This window comes from Astatotilapia calliptera, chromosome 22 (genome assembly GCF_900246225.1).
Source record: "Astatotilapia calliptera chromosome 22, fAstCal1.2, whole genome shotgun sequence".
In the NCBI taxonomy this organism is placed as follows: domain Eukaryota; kingdom Metazoa; phylum Chordata; class Actinopteri; order Cichliformes; family Cichlidae; genus Astatotilapia; species Astatotilapia calliptera.
The window spans coordinates 31,283,266-31,304,458 of record NC_039322.1 but is presented as its reverse complement, the minus strand read 5'-3'; the positions used below and the strand labels follow the sequence as shown (position 1 = coordinate 31,304,458).

General features: G+C 39.4%; 1 protein-coding gene across 2 annotated transcripts; it reads left to right on the top strand.

The window, feature by feature from the left end:
* Positions 1-8,399: 8,399 nt before the first annotated feature.
* Positions 8,400-19,098, top strand: tspan13b (tetraspanin 13b). 2 transcript variants are annotated; one of them, XM_026156993.1, is made up of 7 exons: positions 8,400-8,454; positions 9,687-9,886; positions 11,309-11,476; positions 13,746-13,826; positions 14,758-14,871; positions 15,892-16,002; positions 18,383-19,098. In XM_026156993.1, exons 2-7 carry the CDS (start codon positions 9,824-9,826, stop codon positions 18,455-18,457), a joined length of 612 nt encoding a protein of 203 aa, XP_026012778.1. In that variant the 5' UTR covers positions 8,400-8,454; positions 9,687-9,823; the 3' UTR covers positions 18,458-19,098. The 2 variants fall into 2 exon arrangements, with proteins under 2 accessions (XP_026012778.1, XP_026012779.1); XM_026156994.1 differs by lacking the exon at positions 8,400-8,454 and having other exon boundaries at positions 9,626-9,733; positions 9,854-9,886.
* The last annotated feature ends 2,095 nt before the right edge of the window (positions 19,099-21,193 follow it).

Here is a 21,193-nt window from a genome sequence, read left to right as displayed (position 1 = left end):
TCTGCCTCCAACCCGCACTACAGATCACAATATCATCTGCAAATATGATAGTCCACTCCTGCCTGACTTCATCTGTCAGCTTGTCCATCATCATCTCAAGCAAGAAGGAGCTCAAAGCTAATCTCGTGCAATATTCAAGACGTTGCAGTACCAGAGTCCCTCTCTTTGCATCCTATCATATGCTTTCGCTGGATCCACAAACACAAAGTGCAAGTCCTTCTCCATCTTCCCCAGCATACAGCCTTACTGCTGTTCACAGACTCTCACCTTAACGTAAATTCATCTCAGCATCCTGCAATTGTTACCCCAGCTCTACACATCACCTTGTTTTTGAACACCGCAAACGTCATACTTATCCATTCCTCAGGCGTCTTCTCACTGTTTAACACACAAAAATGTGCATAAACATGCTTATTGATTCCCAATATTGTCGCAGTTACTTATTGTATATATTAGACATGCAAACTTCCTGTCGCTACGTCTGACAATCAGCCAGCTAAACAAAAAACTACCAGTACATAAGCTAACATTAGGCCAGCAAATGCTAGGATAGTGTCCTACAAAGTACACTTTCCCACTGATAAAAGGTTTGATTACATTTTCACATCACATGAGTTCACTGAACAAGTGTTCACATTCAACAATGTTCGATTAAGTCAGTTCATTTTGGTGTTGGCTCTTGCTGTGGTATTGTATAACTTCCTGTTCCTGTTACAACACACATTGGTGTTTTGTGTAGCTTATCTACATGTAGTATTGTAAGGTCTTGTCAGATGTTTAGCTACTCCTCAGCCTCCTTTAGTAATACCGATGATTGTAAGAAGTGTAGCCTAACTGCAGCTCTGGAGGCCAGGCTCAATGAATTGGAGACCTGTCTCCATAGCCTGGAAAATCCTTCAGTTGGCCAGGTGGTGTAGGCAAAGGTTGCTTAGTCAATATTGGGTCACCCCCAGCAGATTGTCCCGAACAGCTAGGAAACCAGTGGGGCTGGGTGATGGTGAGAAGGACGCGTAGTCCTAAAAGGAAGCCCCAGTACACCACCAAACCAACTACATTTCAAATCGTTTTGATTTCAGGTCGTAGTGATAGATGAGCTATATCAAGTGATAGCAACACCAGGAAGAAGTACTTGCTAAAATTTGGTATATATATCCAAAAACGCTTGAGCAGTGTAGCAGAGCTCGTCATCCGATGTTGTTCAGGGAGTAAGGAAACTGTGGGCAAAGTAGAACAGATGAGTGACACTCTGTACCTGTAAACAAGGCACTTTGCTATGTGACCCAGGTCACTCGAGGCGCTACAAACAAATGTTCCTGTTAGTTCAAACAGTGCAGCGAAACATGCCCTGAAGCTACAATTACATGGCTATTGATCCATCTCTTAACCACAGGATTTTAACACTTTATTTGAACAGATTCCACATCCTGCCAAACCCCTTTACCTAGGTGTCAGGAAGCTGTGTCCAAACAATCTAGAACAAGCAGCAATTAATCAAAAGAAAACATTGTCTCATGATCAGTTTGGTCTTAGCGACACTATTGCTTACTAAGCCCCCACTAACATAAGAGTTAATCTTCTTCTTTCCTATATTATTACATTTCAGAGGCATTTTTATATATTCTATACATCAAAGAGAGGGTGAGAACCACATCAAAGCTGCAGAAATTCATCTTCTGCAAACAAGCAAAGTAAAAAGACCAAAATAGAATCATACAAAGGTCTGTTTCATTGAGCGTCCTGAAGCCTGAAGCTGTGAAAGGTACCTGCTGCTGAAAGTCTGCGTGTTCTGCACTCAATAGCCTCGAATAGTCAAAGAGAGGTTAATCTCTCTACTGCAGACACACCTGTTTTCCATTCAGCCAGAATGTTATCTAAGCATTCCTTCATAGCCACAACACTCAGAAAACCCTGGCCAGACAAAGATGTCTGTGTTTGACATGCCTTCTCTCTCTGGTAGACCCAATAATAATAATACAGATAGATAGATAGATAGATAGATAGATAGATAGATAGATAGATAGATAGATAGATAGATAGATAGATAGATAGATAGATAGATAGATAGATAGATAGATAGATAGATAGATAGATAGATATGATTCAAGAATGGACATGATTGCATTCCTATCTCACTTTCACACAGACTGTTTATCTGTTGGCAGCTTTTCACTAAAAATAACAAAATGATTGTGATGTTTCTATATGTTCTGCAAAAAAATTATTCATGTATGTGGGGTTAACGTGTCCTGGAAGTGACTATTTCACAACTTCCATAAGGGCAGTTGTGAGCTCTATCTTACATGTTGCATCACAGATCTTATTAATGACTTGCACAGTGATGCAGTAGTTATCACTGTCGCTTCAGAGCAAGAACTATGTAGGCAACACTGAATTAGATTAGGAGTAGATGGACAGATAAACGATAAGATGGCCTATTATGAATACACATTAAGAATACAGAGTTTCCTATACACAAAGCTGTCTTATTGTAACACACGCACAACCCCTGCAGTCAGAAGAACATAAAAGCTGTGCTGTTGTTCTTTTTCAGGTATTAGGTGACTCCACAGAATGCTCAAGGAGGATTTGATAGCCTTGTTTCTATCTTGATGATCTCACCCCCTCTAAAAACTACTTTAGAATTAACATGCTGCTAAACTACAGCTCAAGACACTGTTACCTGAACGATCTGTTCATCTGAGATAACCACCAGAAAAGCTTCAGAACTTAAAACAGTTTAAGACGCTAGAACTGAGAACATTTGACTTTCCTCCAATGTATACCTGAACTGTCTTGCTTTAATTATTGAGAACTGACTGATATCTTGGGCTGTTTAAACAAAGACATGCTTTGAGTCTGATGAGGTGAATGCAACAATGCATAAAAACAACAGAGAAAAAGTTTTATTTCATCACAGATTAAAGACAAGCGCCAAAGGATCTAAATATGTAACCGAGGATGCGGTTTGTCATTTCATTCAAACTGGCAGTACACAAAATGTGCACATAGGAGATGAATCTTAAAACTTTTCTTGATTTTATCACTAATTTAAAACACTTACAGTATGAAGGCAGGTTATACTTTAAAGACTAAACAACATTATAAAAAGAAGAAAGAAAAGAAAGCGCCAGCAGTCCAATATATGACTTGACCCAAGGAGAATTTTACATTGGATACGAGACTTCCATTGAAAAGCATCAGAAAGTTTACTTTTAAAGTGTGACCGGTTACAGTGTGTACCAAGTCAGAAACACAGTAGATGGGAACAAATCACCAAATCATTCTCCCTCTGACACCATCGCATGCAAATCTGTCCCTGCAGCTTTGCCAACATGCATTTTTTTAATAGGATAGAAAATGTCATCTCCAGCATTTTAATTACTGTGATTAATAATATGTATTTTCAGTAACTTTAAATTGTTGCATTTAACTAATATAAAATACCCGTACCTGTTCAATAAATAAAAATGTTCAAAATGAGCATTTAATTAATTAATACTCAAAATTGTGGAACAAGAAAAATGAAGTAAAACAAAACAATCTAAATTTGTATACCTGCAAAAGCTGGGACAGAAAAGTGAGACCAAAGCTTTTTCAGGCAAAAACATGTTTGTTTGTAATGATTGTGTTTGTCATGTTTAATTTACACGTTTTCACTGGGTTTCATGCAGCCAGAGCTGTGTAGGTGAGCTCACCATCATGACACATGTGTGTATCCATTATCACCACACAAAGCCTCTCCACCTTCATCCTGATGAAATTTTGCCTTGAAGAATCAAGGTGTCTGCTTACAAGCCTTTCCCAGGGATCTGTGACAGTGCCTTTACTCCAGCTTTTTTTGTACCTCTTTAATACCACTGAAAAGAAAAATCCACTCCATAACTGTCCTGTTCATGCCATTACTGAAGTAGGTTTTTTTTTCCATCCATTTTGCACTAAAAATGATCTCCAATTACTCCAAAACGTCGTGTTGGTAATATCACATCGTCGGCTAAACAGAAGACCCTGGAGGGCTTAAAGGAAGCCCATTTGCTAAATTTTGCATCTCAGAAACTAGAAATTTGAGATTGATCTTTTATACTTTTCTTCAGCCCAGAGTAAGTGTGAAATCCAAGAGAGGGTAGTGGGGTCCTTGACAGCAGCCATGCTTGCTGCTTGTGTCTATGAGAACTGTGACAGGGGTTAGTGTATTCCCATGGGAGCAGAGGCATGGAAAATGAAGACAATGCAGCAGGGAATACAGAGCTCTAAAGAAACTGAGTAAACTGAACAGGCATGAGAAAGTGGGGTCTCTTCTTAGTCCAAGTAACACTTTGACACAGTGTTTTTTTAAATAGTCTAGAGCATCATTTACATTTAGCTAATGGACTGCAAGTACAGCACCACAGACGTTTGGTAAAACTGTCCTCAGTCATTTTCTATCAAGAACCAAAAACCCATTGAAATCAAGTACAACAGGATTTAACAACAAAATGAACTAAGTGAGACATAAATGAAGCACCTCTCTCATCCTGGGAAAAGGACTTTGGATATTTGTCAACCAGTGAGGACCAGTCTTGATGCTACTGAACAGTCCGCTATTACTTTAGAACAGAGGTGGGCAATTCCGGTGTCCCTGCAGGTTTTAGATGCGTCCTTGAACCAACACAGCTGATTTAAATGGCTAAATTAGCTCCTGCAGTTCTCCAGAGGGCTGGTAACGAACTAATCATGTGATTCAGGTGTGTTGACCCAAGGTGAGATCTAAAACCTGCAGGGGCCTGGAATTGCCCACCCCTTCTTTAGGACATGAAGAAATATGCAGGAAATCCAAATATAAAATCTACAAATAAGTAGTTGTGTACCATAAGTTGGAATGGTGCCATATTTCCGCTGTAGCCAGCAGGCACAAAATAGACACAGAGTTGCTGCTAAAGGGAGATAATCAGCAACGGTAAGAAGAAGACTTTAACGTGAGTTTCAAACTCCTACATTTTTCGCCCCCGTGTCACAAGAGCACTACAGAGTTCTTTATTTCTTTGCTTTGGACTTTGAATACATCATTCTAACACATGAATATGCTTTAATCTAAACAATTCCAGTGTAGTTGTGACTGTATGTTTAGGGTCAGTGTCCTGCTGGAAGGTCAACCTCTAGTGTCTCTTTAGTGTCTTTTCTCACTGCCCCTCTTCCCCTCTGTTTTTCTTGAACTTCTCCTGTCTTACTTTCTTATCCCCCAGTCATGTATGTTGTGTTTGTAATAACTTCAAACTTAATAAAATAAAATAAATAAATAATGATAATAATATTTTTTTTAAAGAAGGTGAACCTCTACTCCAGCCTCAAGTCACAGTATCTAACACGTTTATTGTAGTTAGCTCCACATGACTTTCTGTGTTGCTTGCTGCGCACACTGCAGTTATAGAAATGTTAAATATAAATGTAGAGCCGTTACACGTCAGATTAGTTCACACAATGTTGATTTAGCCTATCAGCACCAGATAAATCTGTCTGTAGTTCACATAAGGAGATTTTAAATCCTGAGAGTGCTTTTTCACTTTGAGACACTAACATTTGATTAGAACCAGCATCGACATGGTTAGGCAAGATTGTAACATCATAACATTACATTTCAGTACAGAATTTTGATTGTTGCACAAATGGCTTCTAAAATGATATTTAGGAGAGCTCAAGAAAAAAGGAAATCGGACATAGAAAAAATAAGACGGGACAAAGGTATGTAATACTTACTGACTCTTATTCATTTGACAGTTGAATTTCTGACACCAGAGCTTAGTTTGTAAATGTAATATTTACCTTTAATCTAACCTACTGGCTAAACATAATAGATTTAGATGATGACTCTGAAGGCATTTCTCAGAGCATGCTTCATTTTGTCAGCTACCCAAAGAGTGATTGTAAACAGAATTAACAACCAAATAACCTATTTAACTGTATCCTTTTAAATCATGTGTGTGTGTGTGTGTGTGTGTGTGTGTGTGTGTGTGTGTGTGTGTGTGTGTGTGTGTGTGTGTGTGTGTGTGTGTGTGTGTGTGTGTAAGAATCATGCCTTTGTCGTGGGTTCAACTTCCGACCGCGTCATGAACACTGAGGCAGATGAGGCCTGCAGTTCTGGATGTTGTTCTGGGGTCTTTGATGAGTCGTCGCTGCACTCTTGGGGTAATTTTGGTCAGCCGGTTACTCCTGGGAATGTTCACCACTGTTCCTTGTTTTCACTATTTGTGGATAATGGCCTTCTAACCTTTTCCAGACTGAGCGATCTCAATTACTTTGTTTCTCATTTGTTCCTGATGTTCCTTGGATCACGATGTGATGTCTGGCTTTAGAGGATATTTTGGTCTATTCCACTTTGTCAGGCAAGACACAAGTTTTCCAGCAATGAGTAGTTTGGATTTGGAGCACATGTGCAATGGCAGAAAACCAATCTCAGTGTGCTAACTAAACGGAAGCTCATACAGAAGCCAGAGGGAAACATTTGCGGCACAATAAATTAGGGTTCTTTAACCCTAGAACTAACTTGCTTCAGCACTGGACAGCTATGCCTAGTGTGAGTAGGTAGAGTGGGCTCCCACTCTTGACATTTTTGGCAAAATGTCTCTTTTTATGTAAGAGACACTATCAAAGGGGATTTTCAGGGTTTTTTGGAAAGATGTCTTATCCTACATCAGGATAACAACATAAACTCTTCTATATTTGTAATTAATTGAATTCTTTTATGGGCCAAATGTCATATTCACAAATGTTCTGAACAGAAAACCGCACTTCCTTACTTTCATGATGGAATTCCATAACTATCACTTATGACATTATCAGACTTTCCTCTAATCATAAAGCAGTTAGAACATTATTGTTATTCTCTCAATAAAATATTCAAAACAGTGCTTAAAACAAAAGGAAGAAGAAGAAGAAAATAAATTGTGGTTGCTTTTTTAATTTTCTTTCTTGCCTCCCTGACACATCTAGATTTCCTTCTTCTGTTCTCAAGTTCTGAAACGATTTTCTACAGTATATGTTTTATGTCATCTTTGTTCTGCTAAGGTAGCTACCGCTCTTGTACTTTGTTCTTTTGTTAAAGTTTTAAAAAAAGAAGAAGGATGCAGCCCCTGGACACAGCTAATAACACCACTCTGTGTTGTAACAGAAACAGCAAGTGATACCAGAAAAAGCCAACATCAAGTGAGAGCGCCACCCAAAGGAGTATGAGTGTTTAGGAATGTTATCATGACCTCTGTACATATGACATATTTCAGGACATTTAGTAGCAAGTGAGCATAGCTGTCTTTGGTTTTTGGCAATGCACTCCGTCCTGCGTGTATACTGCTTTCCCTCTACACATTGTAACTGCAATCCTTTAAGAGTGGATTTAACAGAGACATTTTCACTTGTCACCACCATTCTGTAAGAATTTATTTAATATCATGCTTCTTAAGGATGATTTTATCTTAAAAACATAAAACAAAGAGGGAAACAAAAGGATTTCTGGGCTTAAAGGCCAACATTTGAAAGGTGGGGGAAAAGAAAAACTAAGAAAAATAGACAGTAGAACAATGTTGCTGGTTCTGCTGCACTATTTGGATGGTTGGGTCAGAATTTGGCATTAAACAATATGAAAGTAGAGGATACATCCTCCCTTTAATCAATGGTTCACGCTTGTGTTGGTGGTGTAATGGTGTGGGTGGCCCTTAGTACAAACTAGGCATTGTTTAAATGCCACAGTATATTTGAGTATTATTGTTGACTGTGTCTGTACCCACTGTGTACCCACGGGGTGGCTCAGGAGGTAGTGCAGGCATAGTCATCTGCTAATCTGTGGTTTAATCGCTGACTGCCTCGGATACTGAACCCCAAATAGACTTTGGTCAACAGGCTTTACAAAGGGGTTACATATAAAATGTTAAAATTACATCTTTTTCAACTATCTTTACAACTCTGCCTTATTGTACTTACATTACAACCAAATCCATCCTTTTTGTCCACTTAAAACATGTTTACAGAACTATTGTTAGATTTCTTGCAATATTTGCTGTCTTCTTGGCCAGATTACTCTAAAAAACACATTTTTAATGTCATCAAGCTTTTTTAACTGCATAAATAGAGGACATATAAAAGTCACTCCCCAAAACCGACGGCTTCTACGCTGTTACAGGGATGTTGTTTGTGGCTCACGATGACTTTTTCATTCACGAGGGACACATTTGACATATGTTTCACATATTATAGACCAACAAGTTATGTATAGCAGTTTAAATCCGAGCAGACGATCACTTTTTGGCACGACACCGGCGCTATCACGATGTACTTGCCCGGTGAGGTTTTCAGCGAGTCATTTGAGTTTGACTGGTCCTGCAGCGCCATCTGATGGTCATATAAGTTTATGATCGCTGAGTGGCTGCTCGGGCCACCTGCGCAGAAGAAGTGCGGAACCTCATGTGTCTGCGAGTGTTACATTCTGAGGTGATGAGATCTGACTTTAGTCTTATAATATCTAATAGGACAGTTTGTCAGCTGCTGCTCGCCGGTCAGCAGATGATCTTGTTACTGGCATTACTCGTATGTATTTTCACTTTCTCCCGTTGTTGTCCTGCCGGAACGCTGTGTGTGTTTGGCGTGCGTGCATTTGACGGCTCAGTGTGACCCAGCAACGCTTGTGCTGTTTTCAAGCGAAGCGTCGTTGGTGAATTATGAAGCTAAACGGCTCCTGACAACAATCTTTCTGGAATATTTTGAGAGGAAATTGCAGGACTTCTCTTTAGCCAATCGGTGGATCGGATATCCTGCCCCCCGTCCCTTACTGAGTCACATGTGGACTAGGAGTCAAGTTTTAAAAAACATAAGACTACACGCAAACTGGAATTTTAATCCTTCATAATAAAAGCATGGCATTTCAGCCTGGAATTAACAGACCACGTGCATCCTTATTATACGATTAACACACAACTGATTGTAACTAGAGACGTTGTTACATGATGTTTATACCCCAGATGAAGATACTTCAGGCGTCCATCAAAGGTTTACAGTGTTTTGTAGGTGAGGCTGGACACTGAGAAAAGAGATAAGGATTTGGCTCCCCATTGGTTAGGGAGAGAGCTCGAGTTGTAAAGGGTGCAGCAGGTTAAGACAGATTGAACTGTACCAACTGTGAAGTGAAGACTGTGTTGAGAAGATGGAAGGAGTACTTTAAGGACCTGATGAATGTGCACTGAAGAAAATCAGAATCAGAGAATCAAAGAGACTTTATTAATACCAGAGCATGCATACAACAAACGTGTTGAAACAGAGGCATAGATAGATAAATATTAAGATAAATATAGGTATAGATACATATAGAGATACAGGTATAAATATAATACAAAAGGACACAAATATGTGTGCAAATATATGTCATGGTGTAACACTGAAGGCAGGAGGCAAAGAGGAGAACCACAGAGATGATTGGTGGATGTAGTGAAGGAGAAGATGCAGAGGGTTGGTGTGACGGAGGAGGATGCTGGGGACATTTTCAGATGAAGGTAGATGATCCGCTGTGGTGAAGAAGAAGTTAGATTGTAGGCTGCATCCCAATTTCCCTCAAAATACCGATGTCTATCTATCTCACGGTCGGTGTTTATGTGACTTTATTTTGAAGGGTCGATATGTGACTTCCTCTGCACTCAGGTGTTGGTTGTAAGCCTCTTTTTTCCTCGCAGGTTGGACCGATCATCTATTGCTGCGGACTAGCGGAATAAGTAGCTCAGTGGGTCTTTGTCCGGGTTTTATTTCTTGTGTCGAGATATTTATGTAAACATCAGTTTCAAGGATTTATTGTGTTTATTTGCTGGTGAACATGGGCTGCGCTGGATTTACCTGCTCCAAGCACTCCCTGTGTGCGCTCAACATCCTCTATGTTGTGAGTATCCACATCACAGCTTACCATATGGATAATTAAAGTGCCGTGTTCATCAATACAGATAGCATTTTATCACCCTCAGAGTGTGTAAATGGAGTGTAGGACACGTCCACTTTTACAAAATCCACTGATGAGGTCAGACGCTGCTCTAATCAATTATTCACTGTGGTGGGTAGGATCAGGTGGCCGCTCCATCCATCGGATGAACCGAATAAGAGACGAGGAGTTTAGAAAAGCGCCCGATTTTCTTTTTAAAATGGGAGGATCTACAGTTTCCACCTTTAACTGTGCGCTTGTTTTTTGGGGCGGGGGGTTGTCACTTTAGAGGTCGCCCTTACTGTGGAAGCCTTTCCTGCAGGCTTTGATAGCTCTTATCATGTCTGCTTTGGATTAAGGTGTGTATCTGACGCTTAGCTACACACTGGACCTGGAGCCTTGCAGTCCTTTAAAGAAGGCGCTCCATAGCACCCTTGGTTCTGTAAGGGTGCAGGAGGTACTAATGATTTCACAGTGAGGTAATCTGCCGTATCTGACACTGCAACTTTCGTATTATATCATCGTATCAGTCTGACATGTTGGCCTTTGCTTCTTGTTTAATCTCTCTTTATGTAAGTGTAGTACAAAATTGTTGCTTATCATGTAAAAGTCGAGAGGATAAGATATGCACATGCAGTTCAGCTCACATTTAAAAAAGAAGACGAAAATGCTCTTATTATCACTCTTTTTTTAAAGTAATAAAGAAGCAACATGTATCCATTCCCACAACTAGTGCTTAAAGCCATCCAGCAGCGCAAAATTTGTGAATGTTTTTTGTGACAAAGAAGTATCTGTTCCAATCACTCTATCAGAGAAAAATCAGTTTTATAATTTTATAATAATATGCTGATTCTAGCCCCCTAACTTCTTGTACGATGACAAGTCAAGTCATCCCAGCAAAATGTCCCTAAAACATAACAATGCTACTGGATTTGCTCACACAATCACATCAAGGATTGATATTTTTCCTCATCCACATAAATCGTTCTATGCTACTGACTGAATATTTTTACTTTTTAAAATTAGTTACCATGTGCATGTGATGAAGGAAGACGCACATTTAAACTATTCTGAACTTGATTTATGCTACACTGCTGACACCGTGTGTCACCACTTCAGACAAAGATTCCTTGGCTGCTGGTTCATGAGCCTCTCAGATTGTTTGTGGTCAAAGTCAATGCAGACAGCACATGCTGGACAATACAATAAAGTTCTCTTATAACCTAAAGCAGAATTTCAATAATTAACCCACGTGTGATAGTGTGGATACTTATATGGCTGAACTCCTTACAGAACAGCCCTGGCCAGCTGATAGAATAAAAAATGATGTTTAACTTTTTGCACAAAGTGTCATTTCCACACTCAGCCAGTATGTCTGTCCTGCAGATGGTCAGTCTCCTGATGATTGGCATCGCAGCATGGGGAAAGTGGTTTGGTCTGGTCTCCAGTTTCCAGGTGGTGGGAGGCATCATTGGTGTGGGTGTCTTTCTCTTCTTTGTGGCTCTGGCTGGCCTCATTGGGGCAATGAAGCATCACCAAGTCCTGCTCTTCTTTGTATCCTTCACAAACTGATCCTATGACTGTTCTTTCTGTACTTTCATTCACAACTTATATAAAATGTCATTCAGTAATACAAATTCAATCCTTTTTCTACATATATAGTTCCAGTAGTGCCAGTTCACGGCAACAGTCATCTCAAGATGCTTGAAGATAATGTAAGGTAAAGACTAGAGCAGGGCGATATGGCCAAAAATATTTATCACGATATATATTTGAAAATTTGCAATAACGATATAACCAACGATATAATTGATGCGAGACAAAATACAACTCCACAACATTACTAGTGCAAAAAGACAACCTTCCATTTATTTTCACTTAAACAAGAAGCTGGTTTTTATGTACATTAAAGCTTTATAAAAATGTAACAGTGCAAATGCAAATTCCTTGCTGAAAGTTTAACCAAAAGGCATTTCCAGTAGAAATGGGCTGACATATCCTGAGCATAACCATGTATAATATCCACTGAAGTTAAAAAGAGGTGCTTTGCAACATTAAACTGCAGTGTGCAGTACGCATTTTTCGGACCATAAGGTGCACGGGATTATAAGGCACATTAAGCGAAGCAAAGCAGTCAGATAAATCAAACTTTATTAAACTCATTCTTCTTGCTTCCTCCACTTCTGTACCATTGATTCATTAATGTTGAATTCTCTGGCAGCTGCTCTATTCCCATGTTGCTGCAGTCTATTAAAGACTAACCTCGTATTGTGGATGGATTATCTCAGTTGTTCTCCTGACTGAAGTTTGGTCCGTTTACAGCATCCTGCCATGCGATTGCATTTGTCTCTAACCATGAAGAACCTTCACGTTAACTTTTATAAGTGGAAAAGTGTTAGTGTTCGTCCTCCAGCTTCACTGTTTATGTTATGCTAACATAGCTGTGTCGCTAGCGATCACGTAGCACATCATTATATACCAGCTAGCCCAACTTCAGTAACCCTACAAACGTCACTGCTGTTTAGTTTCCTGTCTTCATTTATGTTGGAAGTGATAGCAGAGCTGTACATTTGAATTTTTCAGAAATCTCTCAGTCAGAACATGCTATATCATGCTTAGGTAACTAGCGAAACTAGCGAGCTAACTTCCGCTAGCTTCCTGCTAACGTCTAACTCCGTTAAATGTAATAACTTTAGTTTTCATGGATGCCTGGATGTTAAACTTTATAGTTACACCTGGTAAAGCAGCAATGCTGATCGTTTTAAAGATGAAAGAATTTAGACAGTTTTTAACTCTAAGTGATGCTGCAGTGTTGTTTGACCTGAAGCATACGGAGTTTAGGACCCAGATTACTCCCAGATTTAAAAGCATCTTAGTCCGACAAATACGACAATAACGACGGCCGCTTGCATGTTCTGCAAAAAAATGTGCTTTGTCGTGTATCTGACGGACAAACACCAAACCAGTTCCACATCACTGAAGTTGCACCATTTTTACAAACCAATTCTGGTTCATCTGTTTCACTCAACAATCGGCCATGTGCGTATGAAAACAAAGGCACTGCGCATGCGCGTTTTACTCCCATTCTATCGCGATATTTCATTTTCCTATCGTTGCCTAACATTATACCGGTATTACCGTGAACGGTATAATATGGCCCAGCCCTTTTAAAGACCTACAATAAAGGGAGGACCCCAACAATCAAACAATCCCGTTTAACCAAGCTCTTGGTGACAGGAGACCTCCAGCAGAACCTGGTCGGGGGCATGTTGGTGGGGTGCATAAAGAAACAACGACAAAATAGAAACTGTGTATAATAATATTGTTGGTTTGTCTTCTGTGGTCGTTGTTTTGTGGTATCATTGAATTTGTGCTAATTTAAAAAATCTAAAAATAATTCTGTAATATTTAGATTCAGATGTTTAATTAGTTGCTAAGTGACCAGAACTTCCCAGAATAAAAGAAAAGAACATTTACAGTTAAAATGTTTAGAGCTGTCTTTGTTGGTGCCGAGCATCTTTGTCCTGTTTCTGACCAGCACACTGTTGTTTATCTCCTACAATATGCTGTCTTAACATTACTGTTTTGGAAAATTCATTACATATTAATGTATTTATGTGGAAGAAGATACCGAGCTGGACTGTATTTCACAGACAACCTTGCACACAGACTCTATTTTCTTACTATTAGCAGATATGTTTCTATAAATGAGCTCTTCCAACTGCTTATGTAGTGCTTCAGTAACACTGACTATCAGCAGTATTATGCATGTCCAATGTCTGCAATGTGTCCACTGTTGTTGTTCTTTGACAGTGAAGCTCAGTACATGATCATCCTGTTCATGGTATTTATTGTACAGTTTTCTGTTTCCAGCGCTTGTCTGGCTGTCAACAGAGAGCAACAGGTACGAGCTTTGGTTTCTCCACAGAGTGCCGAGCAGCACAAATGATAACTATGCAGCTTGTTCTCTGTTGCACATTAATTTGTTATTACTTGACTTTATATCCAGTACAGTTAGACAACTCACATTTTAAAAAGTTTCATCAGAGCTGTTGAGCAAACATCCATACAGGTGGATGCAGGGAAGGTGGAGGCCTTGAACAAGCAGGCAGCAGTGTCAGACAGTACCGTCTCGTTCTTCCACCTGATGGTTTGAGACAAAACTCTGCTTGCAGCTTTGTGAAAACCCCACATATGATATATCGTTTTGTGCAGCTTGTTTGGGAATAGAGTGCTGTGACGTTTGGTAGCAATTTGTTGCACAGTTTTTGCAAAATTCCTAAAAAATCTACAGAATTTTCGCCTATTCGTTTGAATGGGAACGCGTCCAAAAAAGAAAGAAAGTGTGTGTAATAGGAGGAAGAAATCAAATTATATTATATAAAAGAAATTTAAATAAGTGTAAATTGTGGTTAGTAAACACTAATAATATTACTTCAATGGGAATCATATTTTATAGATATTATCAGTAAATAACACATAAAAAGTGAAAGTAGATTTTACCTAAAACCTGCCTCTCCAAAAGTAGCTAACGCACAGCTTAAATGAAGGTCGTATCTTTTTTCTCTGGAAGTTTTGTTTCAGCATGACATTTTTTGGCCACTACATTTTAATATAAGTGGAGATACTATAAGGATTATTACTGATAAATAAAAAAAATAAAAGCTTAAATATAAAAGTGAACCAGTGTGGCTTCTGTGATTAAAACTCTAAGCTTGTCAGGCTGCACAGACTATGTGCTCATTAAGTCATTTAAGCAGAACCTCTTAATGTGAAAATACTGACAGATGATGACAGATGTAATGCTTCATGTTCCTTCTAACACTGTCCTCAAGGATCACCTGCTGGAGGTGGGCTGGAACAACTCTGAGAGCACCCAGAGAGATGTGGAGAAGAGCCTCAACTGCTGTGGCTTCAAACATGTCGACCCTAACAGCATGTGTGATGCTGTGAGTTTGGATCCAGTCTTTTCCAAGTGTTTCCTGTTCCCCGTTACATGTCACATATCTCAGTATGTGCGAAGAGGCTGATGATGGTTCTGTTTTTTTAATGTACAATAAAATTGAACACATCGCAAATTTTCAAGTAAATATATTTCTAAAGTTTAGGTTGAAAGAAATTCTCACCATGTGTTGATAACAACCCACCCACTTCACACATGCAATGAAATCAAACCATAGACACATAAATTGTGTGATTACATTATGTGTGATAAAAACTTTGTTGAAAAAATGAAGATAGGGAGGTGCAAATAGGGTTCAGGCCCAGCTGATGGTCGATTTAAAGGGGTCTCAAAAAACATGATGGGTAAAACCAGTGAGCTCTCACAAGACCCTTGGAACTTTATTGTTGCAAAAATGTTGCTGGCACTGGCTCAGAGGAATATTACTGAAGATCCCAGTGAGCACCATTGGGACCATAATCCAGAAGTGGAAAGAACATCGTTTTATGATAAACTGACAACGACCACAACCTTGCTCCTTGCAAGGTTTCAGACAGAGGAGTGAAAAGAATTATCAAAGTTGTCCAAGAGCCAAGGAACAGTTGTGGATAATGCGATTGTTTTGCCCCATTAGCTCCAGGTGTTGTACCGTCCACGGGAGCGCGTAGCTGCTTAAAGCTGTAGCGCCCAGATTACTTACAGCTACTTCCGTGCAAGCGGTAACCTGAACACAGCTTCAATCATCTGTTTGTTGAAAAATGGTAACGCAAGCGCACCACATTTTCTTGTTAGTAACGGTAACGGCGTTGTAATGATAGGAATAGTAATTAGTTAGATTACTCATTACTGAAAAAAGTAACGCCGTTAGCAACGCCGTTACTTGTAACGCCGTTATTCCCATCACTGGTTGAGAGTGAGCTCCCTTGGTCTTGTTTGAAAAGTAACAGCAGTAAAGTTAATTTGAAATAATGACTCTACTGTCAGAAGCATTGGTGCGATTTTTAAACATGTGCTGTGTCTCTTGCAGGCTTGTTTCCCCAACAGCTTCTGTTCGCCTTGTGCAGACCAGATTAAGGAACATGCTGGAGATATTCTCCGATTTGTAGGAGGAATTGGCCTCTTTTTCAGCTTCACTGAGGTGAGCCATTACAGCCCAGACATGCCCTGTGTTTCAGTAACATACCGACGATTTGTCACGTCCCAAGATGAAAGGTACCATTCCGCGTCCTTATGAGACGCTTCGGAATCTCAATTGAATCCAATAGAATGCCGGTCGTGGCAATAACACACGCTCAGAGCAGAAGCTCCAGCCGTCCATTCCAACCCTAACCTTAACCATTACCTTAACCCTAACCTTAACCATTACCTTAACCCTAACCTTAACCATTACCTTAACCATTACCTTAACCCTAACCTTAACCATTACCTTAACCATTACCTTAACCATAACGTTGGCCCTATCAGATGGTGTTTTCCAAAGTGATTCATGATCAGAACATAAAACACATTTATATGTATAGATTCATTCCAAACGGCTCTCATACCTCCCAACGCGTAACATACCGCCGATTTGTCACATGGCGTCGGTATGTTGGTATGAGAGCGTGCTGATATTTCAGACTGGTAACAGTGCCTACAGCAGGCTGCCTACATGTGCCCCATGGTACCACCACCAACTTGTATGGAATACAAACCAGAAACTCAAATTATATTAAAAGTTAGTCTGTTGTAGAAAATGTCATTTGGGCTTCCACTTCTGGACTTTCTCTAGTATATCAATAAGATCCTCTTTTAGTTACATTTTACTAAGTGTTTCAGTCTGTCATCTTCTTTCAGCTTCATATTTCATTTTCTGTGATTGAATCTTTTCCACAATAGTCATATTTTTCTGTATGGTGATTCCTATCTTTAAGGTTGGGCGACTGAACGCATATATCGACTATCGACGTAGGTTGAGCCTTTTGCCGATCGTTATTACAAGAGCGATTTATTCATTTATTTGCCCACGAGTAAGTTTGCTAATAATGTTGACTGAAGCTAAGAGAAGCAGCCAATGGAAAAATAATTGGGCTGTTTTGACGGCACCGTCTTCCAGCTGTGAGCAAATGCACCGACCTCAGAGTGCTCCCAAATGTAGCGATTCATTTATTCAAACTCATAACAGAAAGCAAGGCAGAAGCCCATGTTCAGAAAAAATAAAAACATTTGATTTAAATGGGAAACACAGAGAAAGTGGCTTCTTTTTCCACTATAACCGTGTTTACAAGCTGTTCCAGTGTTTATCCGTCGCCCACACTCACCCAAACAATAAATGCAAGCTCAAACAAAAACTACGTTAAAAATCAAAATGTCTCTTCCAGCAAACATTAAAAAAATCTCCATCGTAAAGTTAAGTGTTCTTTGTAATTTAGCGCATCTCAAATAAATACATTTGAAAAAAATCCAAAAGTAGCTACTGAAACAAACAAGAAAAGAAGGTAAAATATTCCCTCAAACAAAACTTATAAATTCTAAATGTGCAAATCAGTCCGTGCATGATTGCATTGCTCCACCCATCAGAAATTCTGCACCTGCGCAAAGATATCGTCGGTTATTGGACTGATGATTATCGGTTGGAAGATTTTTACGTATCGCCCAACATCACTGCGTACAACTCGTTAGTGTAAAACTCTCAAACCCAGACCTTAAAGCAGATGACTCGTAAGCTGGAGAGGAAATGGCGTGTCGCTACTTTAGAAGATCATCATTTAGCCTCGAGAAATAGTTTGTTGCTCTATTTTAAAAGAGCTCTCTATAAAGCTTATTTTCTTCAATCAGTGATTAAAGGAAATAAGAACAACCCCAGGTTTCTGTTCACTGTAGCCAGGCTGACAAACAGTCAGCTCTGTTAACTACTAATGAGTCATTAGACAGAAAAGGGAATTCAGAAGGATTTGTTTGTAAAAGAGGAACATGGAGGAGGCTTTTTCGCAGGTGATATCATTACATAGCAAACGTTTAATATGGGCTTCACTGTTTCCCTTGTTTGGACCAACAAAGACAGAGGATTCATTTTCAGCATGGAAGGGAAAACAGCTGTTTGTACATTAGTGACGGGAAAGTATTTAAAACATTTGAACAAATAAGAAAATAATTGAAATGACAAAATAATGACTTGGTTAATGTTTTTTCTAAGATGAAGAACGGTGTTGAAGTAGAGTACAAAAAATGTACAGAATATAAAATAATAATAAAATATAATAATAAAGATTAGGCTAACAATACTGTGTAATCAGCATTCACGCTAATAATTAATGAATAAGGTCACATGGATGGAAGCCTGACAGCATTTCGATTGTCAGACCAACTTTGACTCAGACCTCCTTCAGTGAGTTTGTCCAGAAAACATGGCAACATTTCTACATAAATAATTGTGGATTTAAAATCATTCTCATGACGTAGTGTGTTTGAAACAATTCATTACATAGTATTGACTGACATAAGGAAACTTTTAACTTAGTGCTGTGTGTTTGTGTCAGATCTTGGGAGTGTGGCTCACATATTGCTACAGGAACCAGAAGGACCCACGAGCCAACCCTAGTGCTTTCCTGTGAGACAGCCAAAGCTCCACTGACCAACATCCAATCACCTCATCCCCAAACGACCTCTATGGACGTTCTGACTTGTGCATTTTGACTGATCACTGCAGTAAACCTGATGTGTTTCGTTTTCAAGAGCTAAGTTATGTGTGAGGAGCGGCGAACATGCTGCCTTCAGCATGACATTCCTGCAAAATACAGATACAGTTAGTACACTGTGAAATAAAAAGAAGGAATGCTGATCTGCTATATAATCCAGAAGTATTTACACACCCTGGCTGAGAGTTAACTCTGAACACTTTTTTGTCATTTTGTTTCTTTTATAAAAACAGTCGATTCCACTGGAAGCAATAATATCACCCACTTCTCTGCACACTGACATTACAGATTCTGATGTTTTACCATGTGTAGAAATGTGAACGTGTGACGAGCGGCTTTGTTTGTAACCTGCAGATGTTTTGCATATTTGAAAGTAAGTGTGTGCCTATGAGTTTTTCTCTGTTTGCTGTGGATTTGCCCTTTTGCATGACTCTGTCCATTAAAATGTGGGCTACTGTATAAAAAACTGCAACTATCTGTAAGCAGTTCCTCTGAGCCTTTGTACTGGAAACCACACTATGATACTAATCTAATAAAAAGAATCAGTGTCTTCATCACATGCTTTCTGTGTCTGATACATAAAATGTATGAAATGTAGACATTAGAAAAGATATTTTCATTTAACATATTGATTAAACTTGTCTTTTGATTTACTATTAGCAAAAAATGGAAAAGCTCTGTTATAGCACTGAAGACCTTCTCTAAGCTCTTCTCTTACCCTTTCTTGTTGTGATGACAAGAGAAACCCGGGGGGGGGGGCTTCAATCTCTCTCCGCCCACCTTTTCCGCCCACATCAGATGATGAACTGATGAAGCTGCATTTGACAGTATGTGCAGTCCAAACTAGGACAATCACAGGGAATCATGGCTAACTTTAACTTTCATTTTACAGGGACAATTATTTTACATTTATTCATGTTGTAGGCATTATAAACATGATTTTTAAATTGTCATAAATATAGTCTGTTTCAGCACTTACATTCAAACTAATAGATTCTTTTCATATTTGAATACATACCTCACATCTGCCTGCTAGGAGACATATTTATCTCCTTTATAGTCTGTAACTCTACAACAAACTCACCTGGTCAAACAAACGTACAAACATAGCTTCATAGCAATTGTTTTGCTTCTTTCATTCATTCATTGACTGACATATTAATTCTTTGTCCGAGCACCAACCACAACCTGATCAGAATATTAAATGACTCTAATTCCTCCTTTGCCTGTCTGGGTCTAGTTAAATTAGGAGTGGCATGGTTTGCTCCTTCAACTTAACCAAGCCCACGAGTCATTAAATCCCTAAAAAAAGTGGCACCTCCTCAGGGCCTGGGAGTGTTTTTTGTTATGGGGGGGTAACCCTCTGAGTCAGCTTCCTCCTATAAGAGGTCAGGAAGGAACAAAATCAGACTTAACAAAAAACATGATAAGCCTGATTGACTCTGTTGAGCCGTACGCAGCGCACACACATACACACACTTACTTTCAAATATGCAAAACATCTGCAGGTTCCTAACATAGCCGGTTCTTTGTAATTGAAAAGACTTGAGACTGGGTTACCCAGCAACACAAAAAAGCTTTCAGTGCTGGCAGTGTGGACCCGCCCACCCAGAATTCAACTTTACTGCATACACAGTCTTCTTGAGTCGATTCCTTACCTGAAACTGTCTGACTGACAGACATCGTGCTGACAGATTGCAGATCAGGCGTCATTATATGATTATTTCTTGTTATCAAACAGAGTAGGCAAATCATGCCAGTCTCTGCATGCTGATTGTCACCAGCACATCACTGAATCAGAGTTGTGACAGAAACATTAACTGACCCCAAATCCACTGATTGAAAGCACCAGCACTTTCCAGTTCACAAGTGCTTAACCTAACACTCACAGACTCCAACTGATGCATTTAGCTTCAGTATCCTGCCAGAGGAAAGTTTGATATGCAGGTTGGAGGAGGCGGGGTTTATACTACCAAGCTTGTGGTTAGCAGACGTGCTCTGCCTCCTTGGCCACGGCTGCCTCTGTGCTGGGTGTTATGGTCAGATATTACCACTTTGGTCTGATTCAACAATCTTATCAGTTGTTCATAAGTGAACTTTGCGTGTTCTTTTCAGAGACAAGAGTCTGTCTCCTGACACGTCTCTAGAAGTACATATTTGTATTTTGTGTTTTTCTGATTGCACTGTCATAAACTTGAACACGCTAAACTCTGGTTAGTGTGCAAACTAAATGCTGGGAAAATTGTGGGCAAAAATGTCTGTAACTATTAAACTTTTAATGCCACGCTTTTATTAATCTACTATAATTAAAGGTGAAAGTCTGCACTTCCATCACATTGTAAAAAACCTCCTATAGTGGTGTAAGAGAAAAATGACCGCACAAATAAACACCTTTTGGCCTTTTGAGATAGATACATATAACAAAGTGGTCATTATGGTCAATACAGGCCGAATGCAGTAAAAACTGCTTTTTTCTAGCCCTCCCACACAGCCTTTAAAAGTTAAACATTTAACAGCTGGATGAGTGGAGACCTGATGCAGGCACTGAAGTTAACAGTCATTTCATTATTTTGTTGTTAGTATGATTATTATCATGGATTAAACATAAAGATTTGATTCCACACAGTCTGGCAAATAAGAAGGCAGAGTATC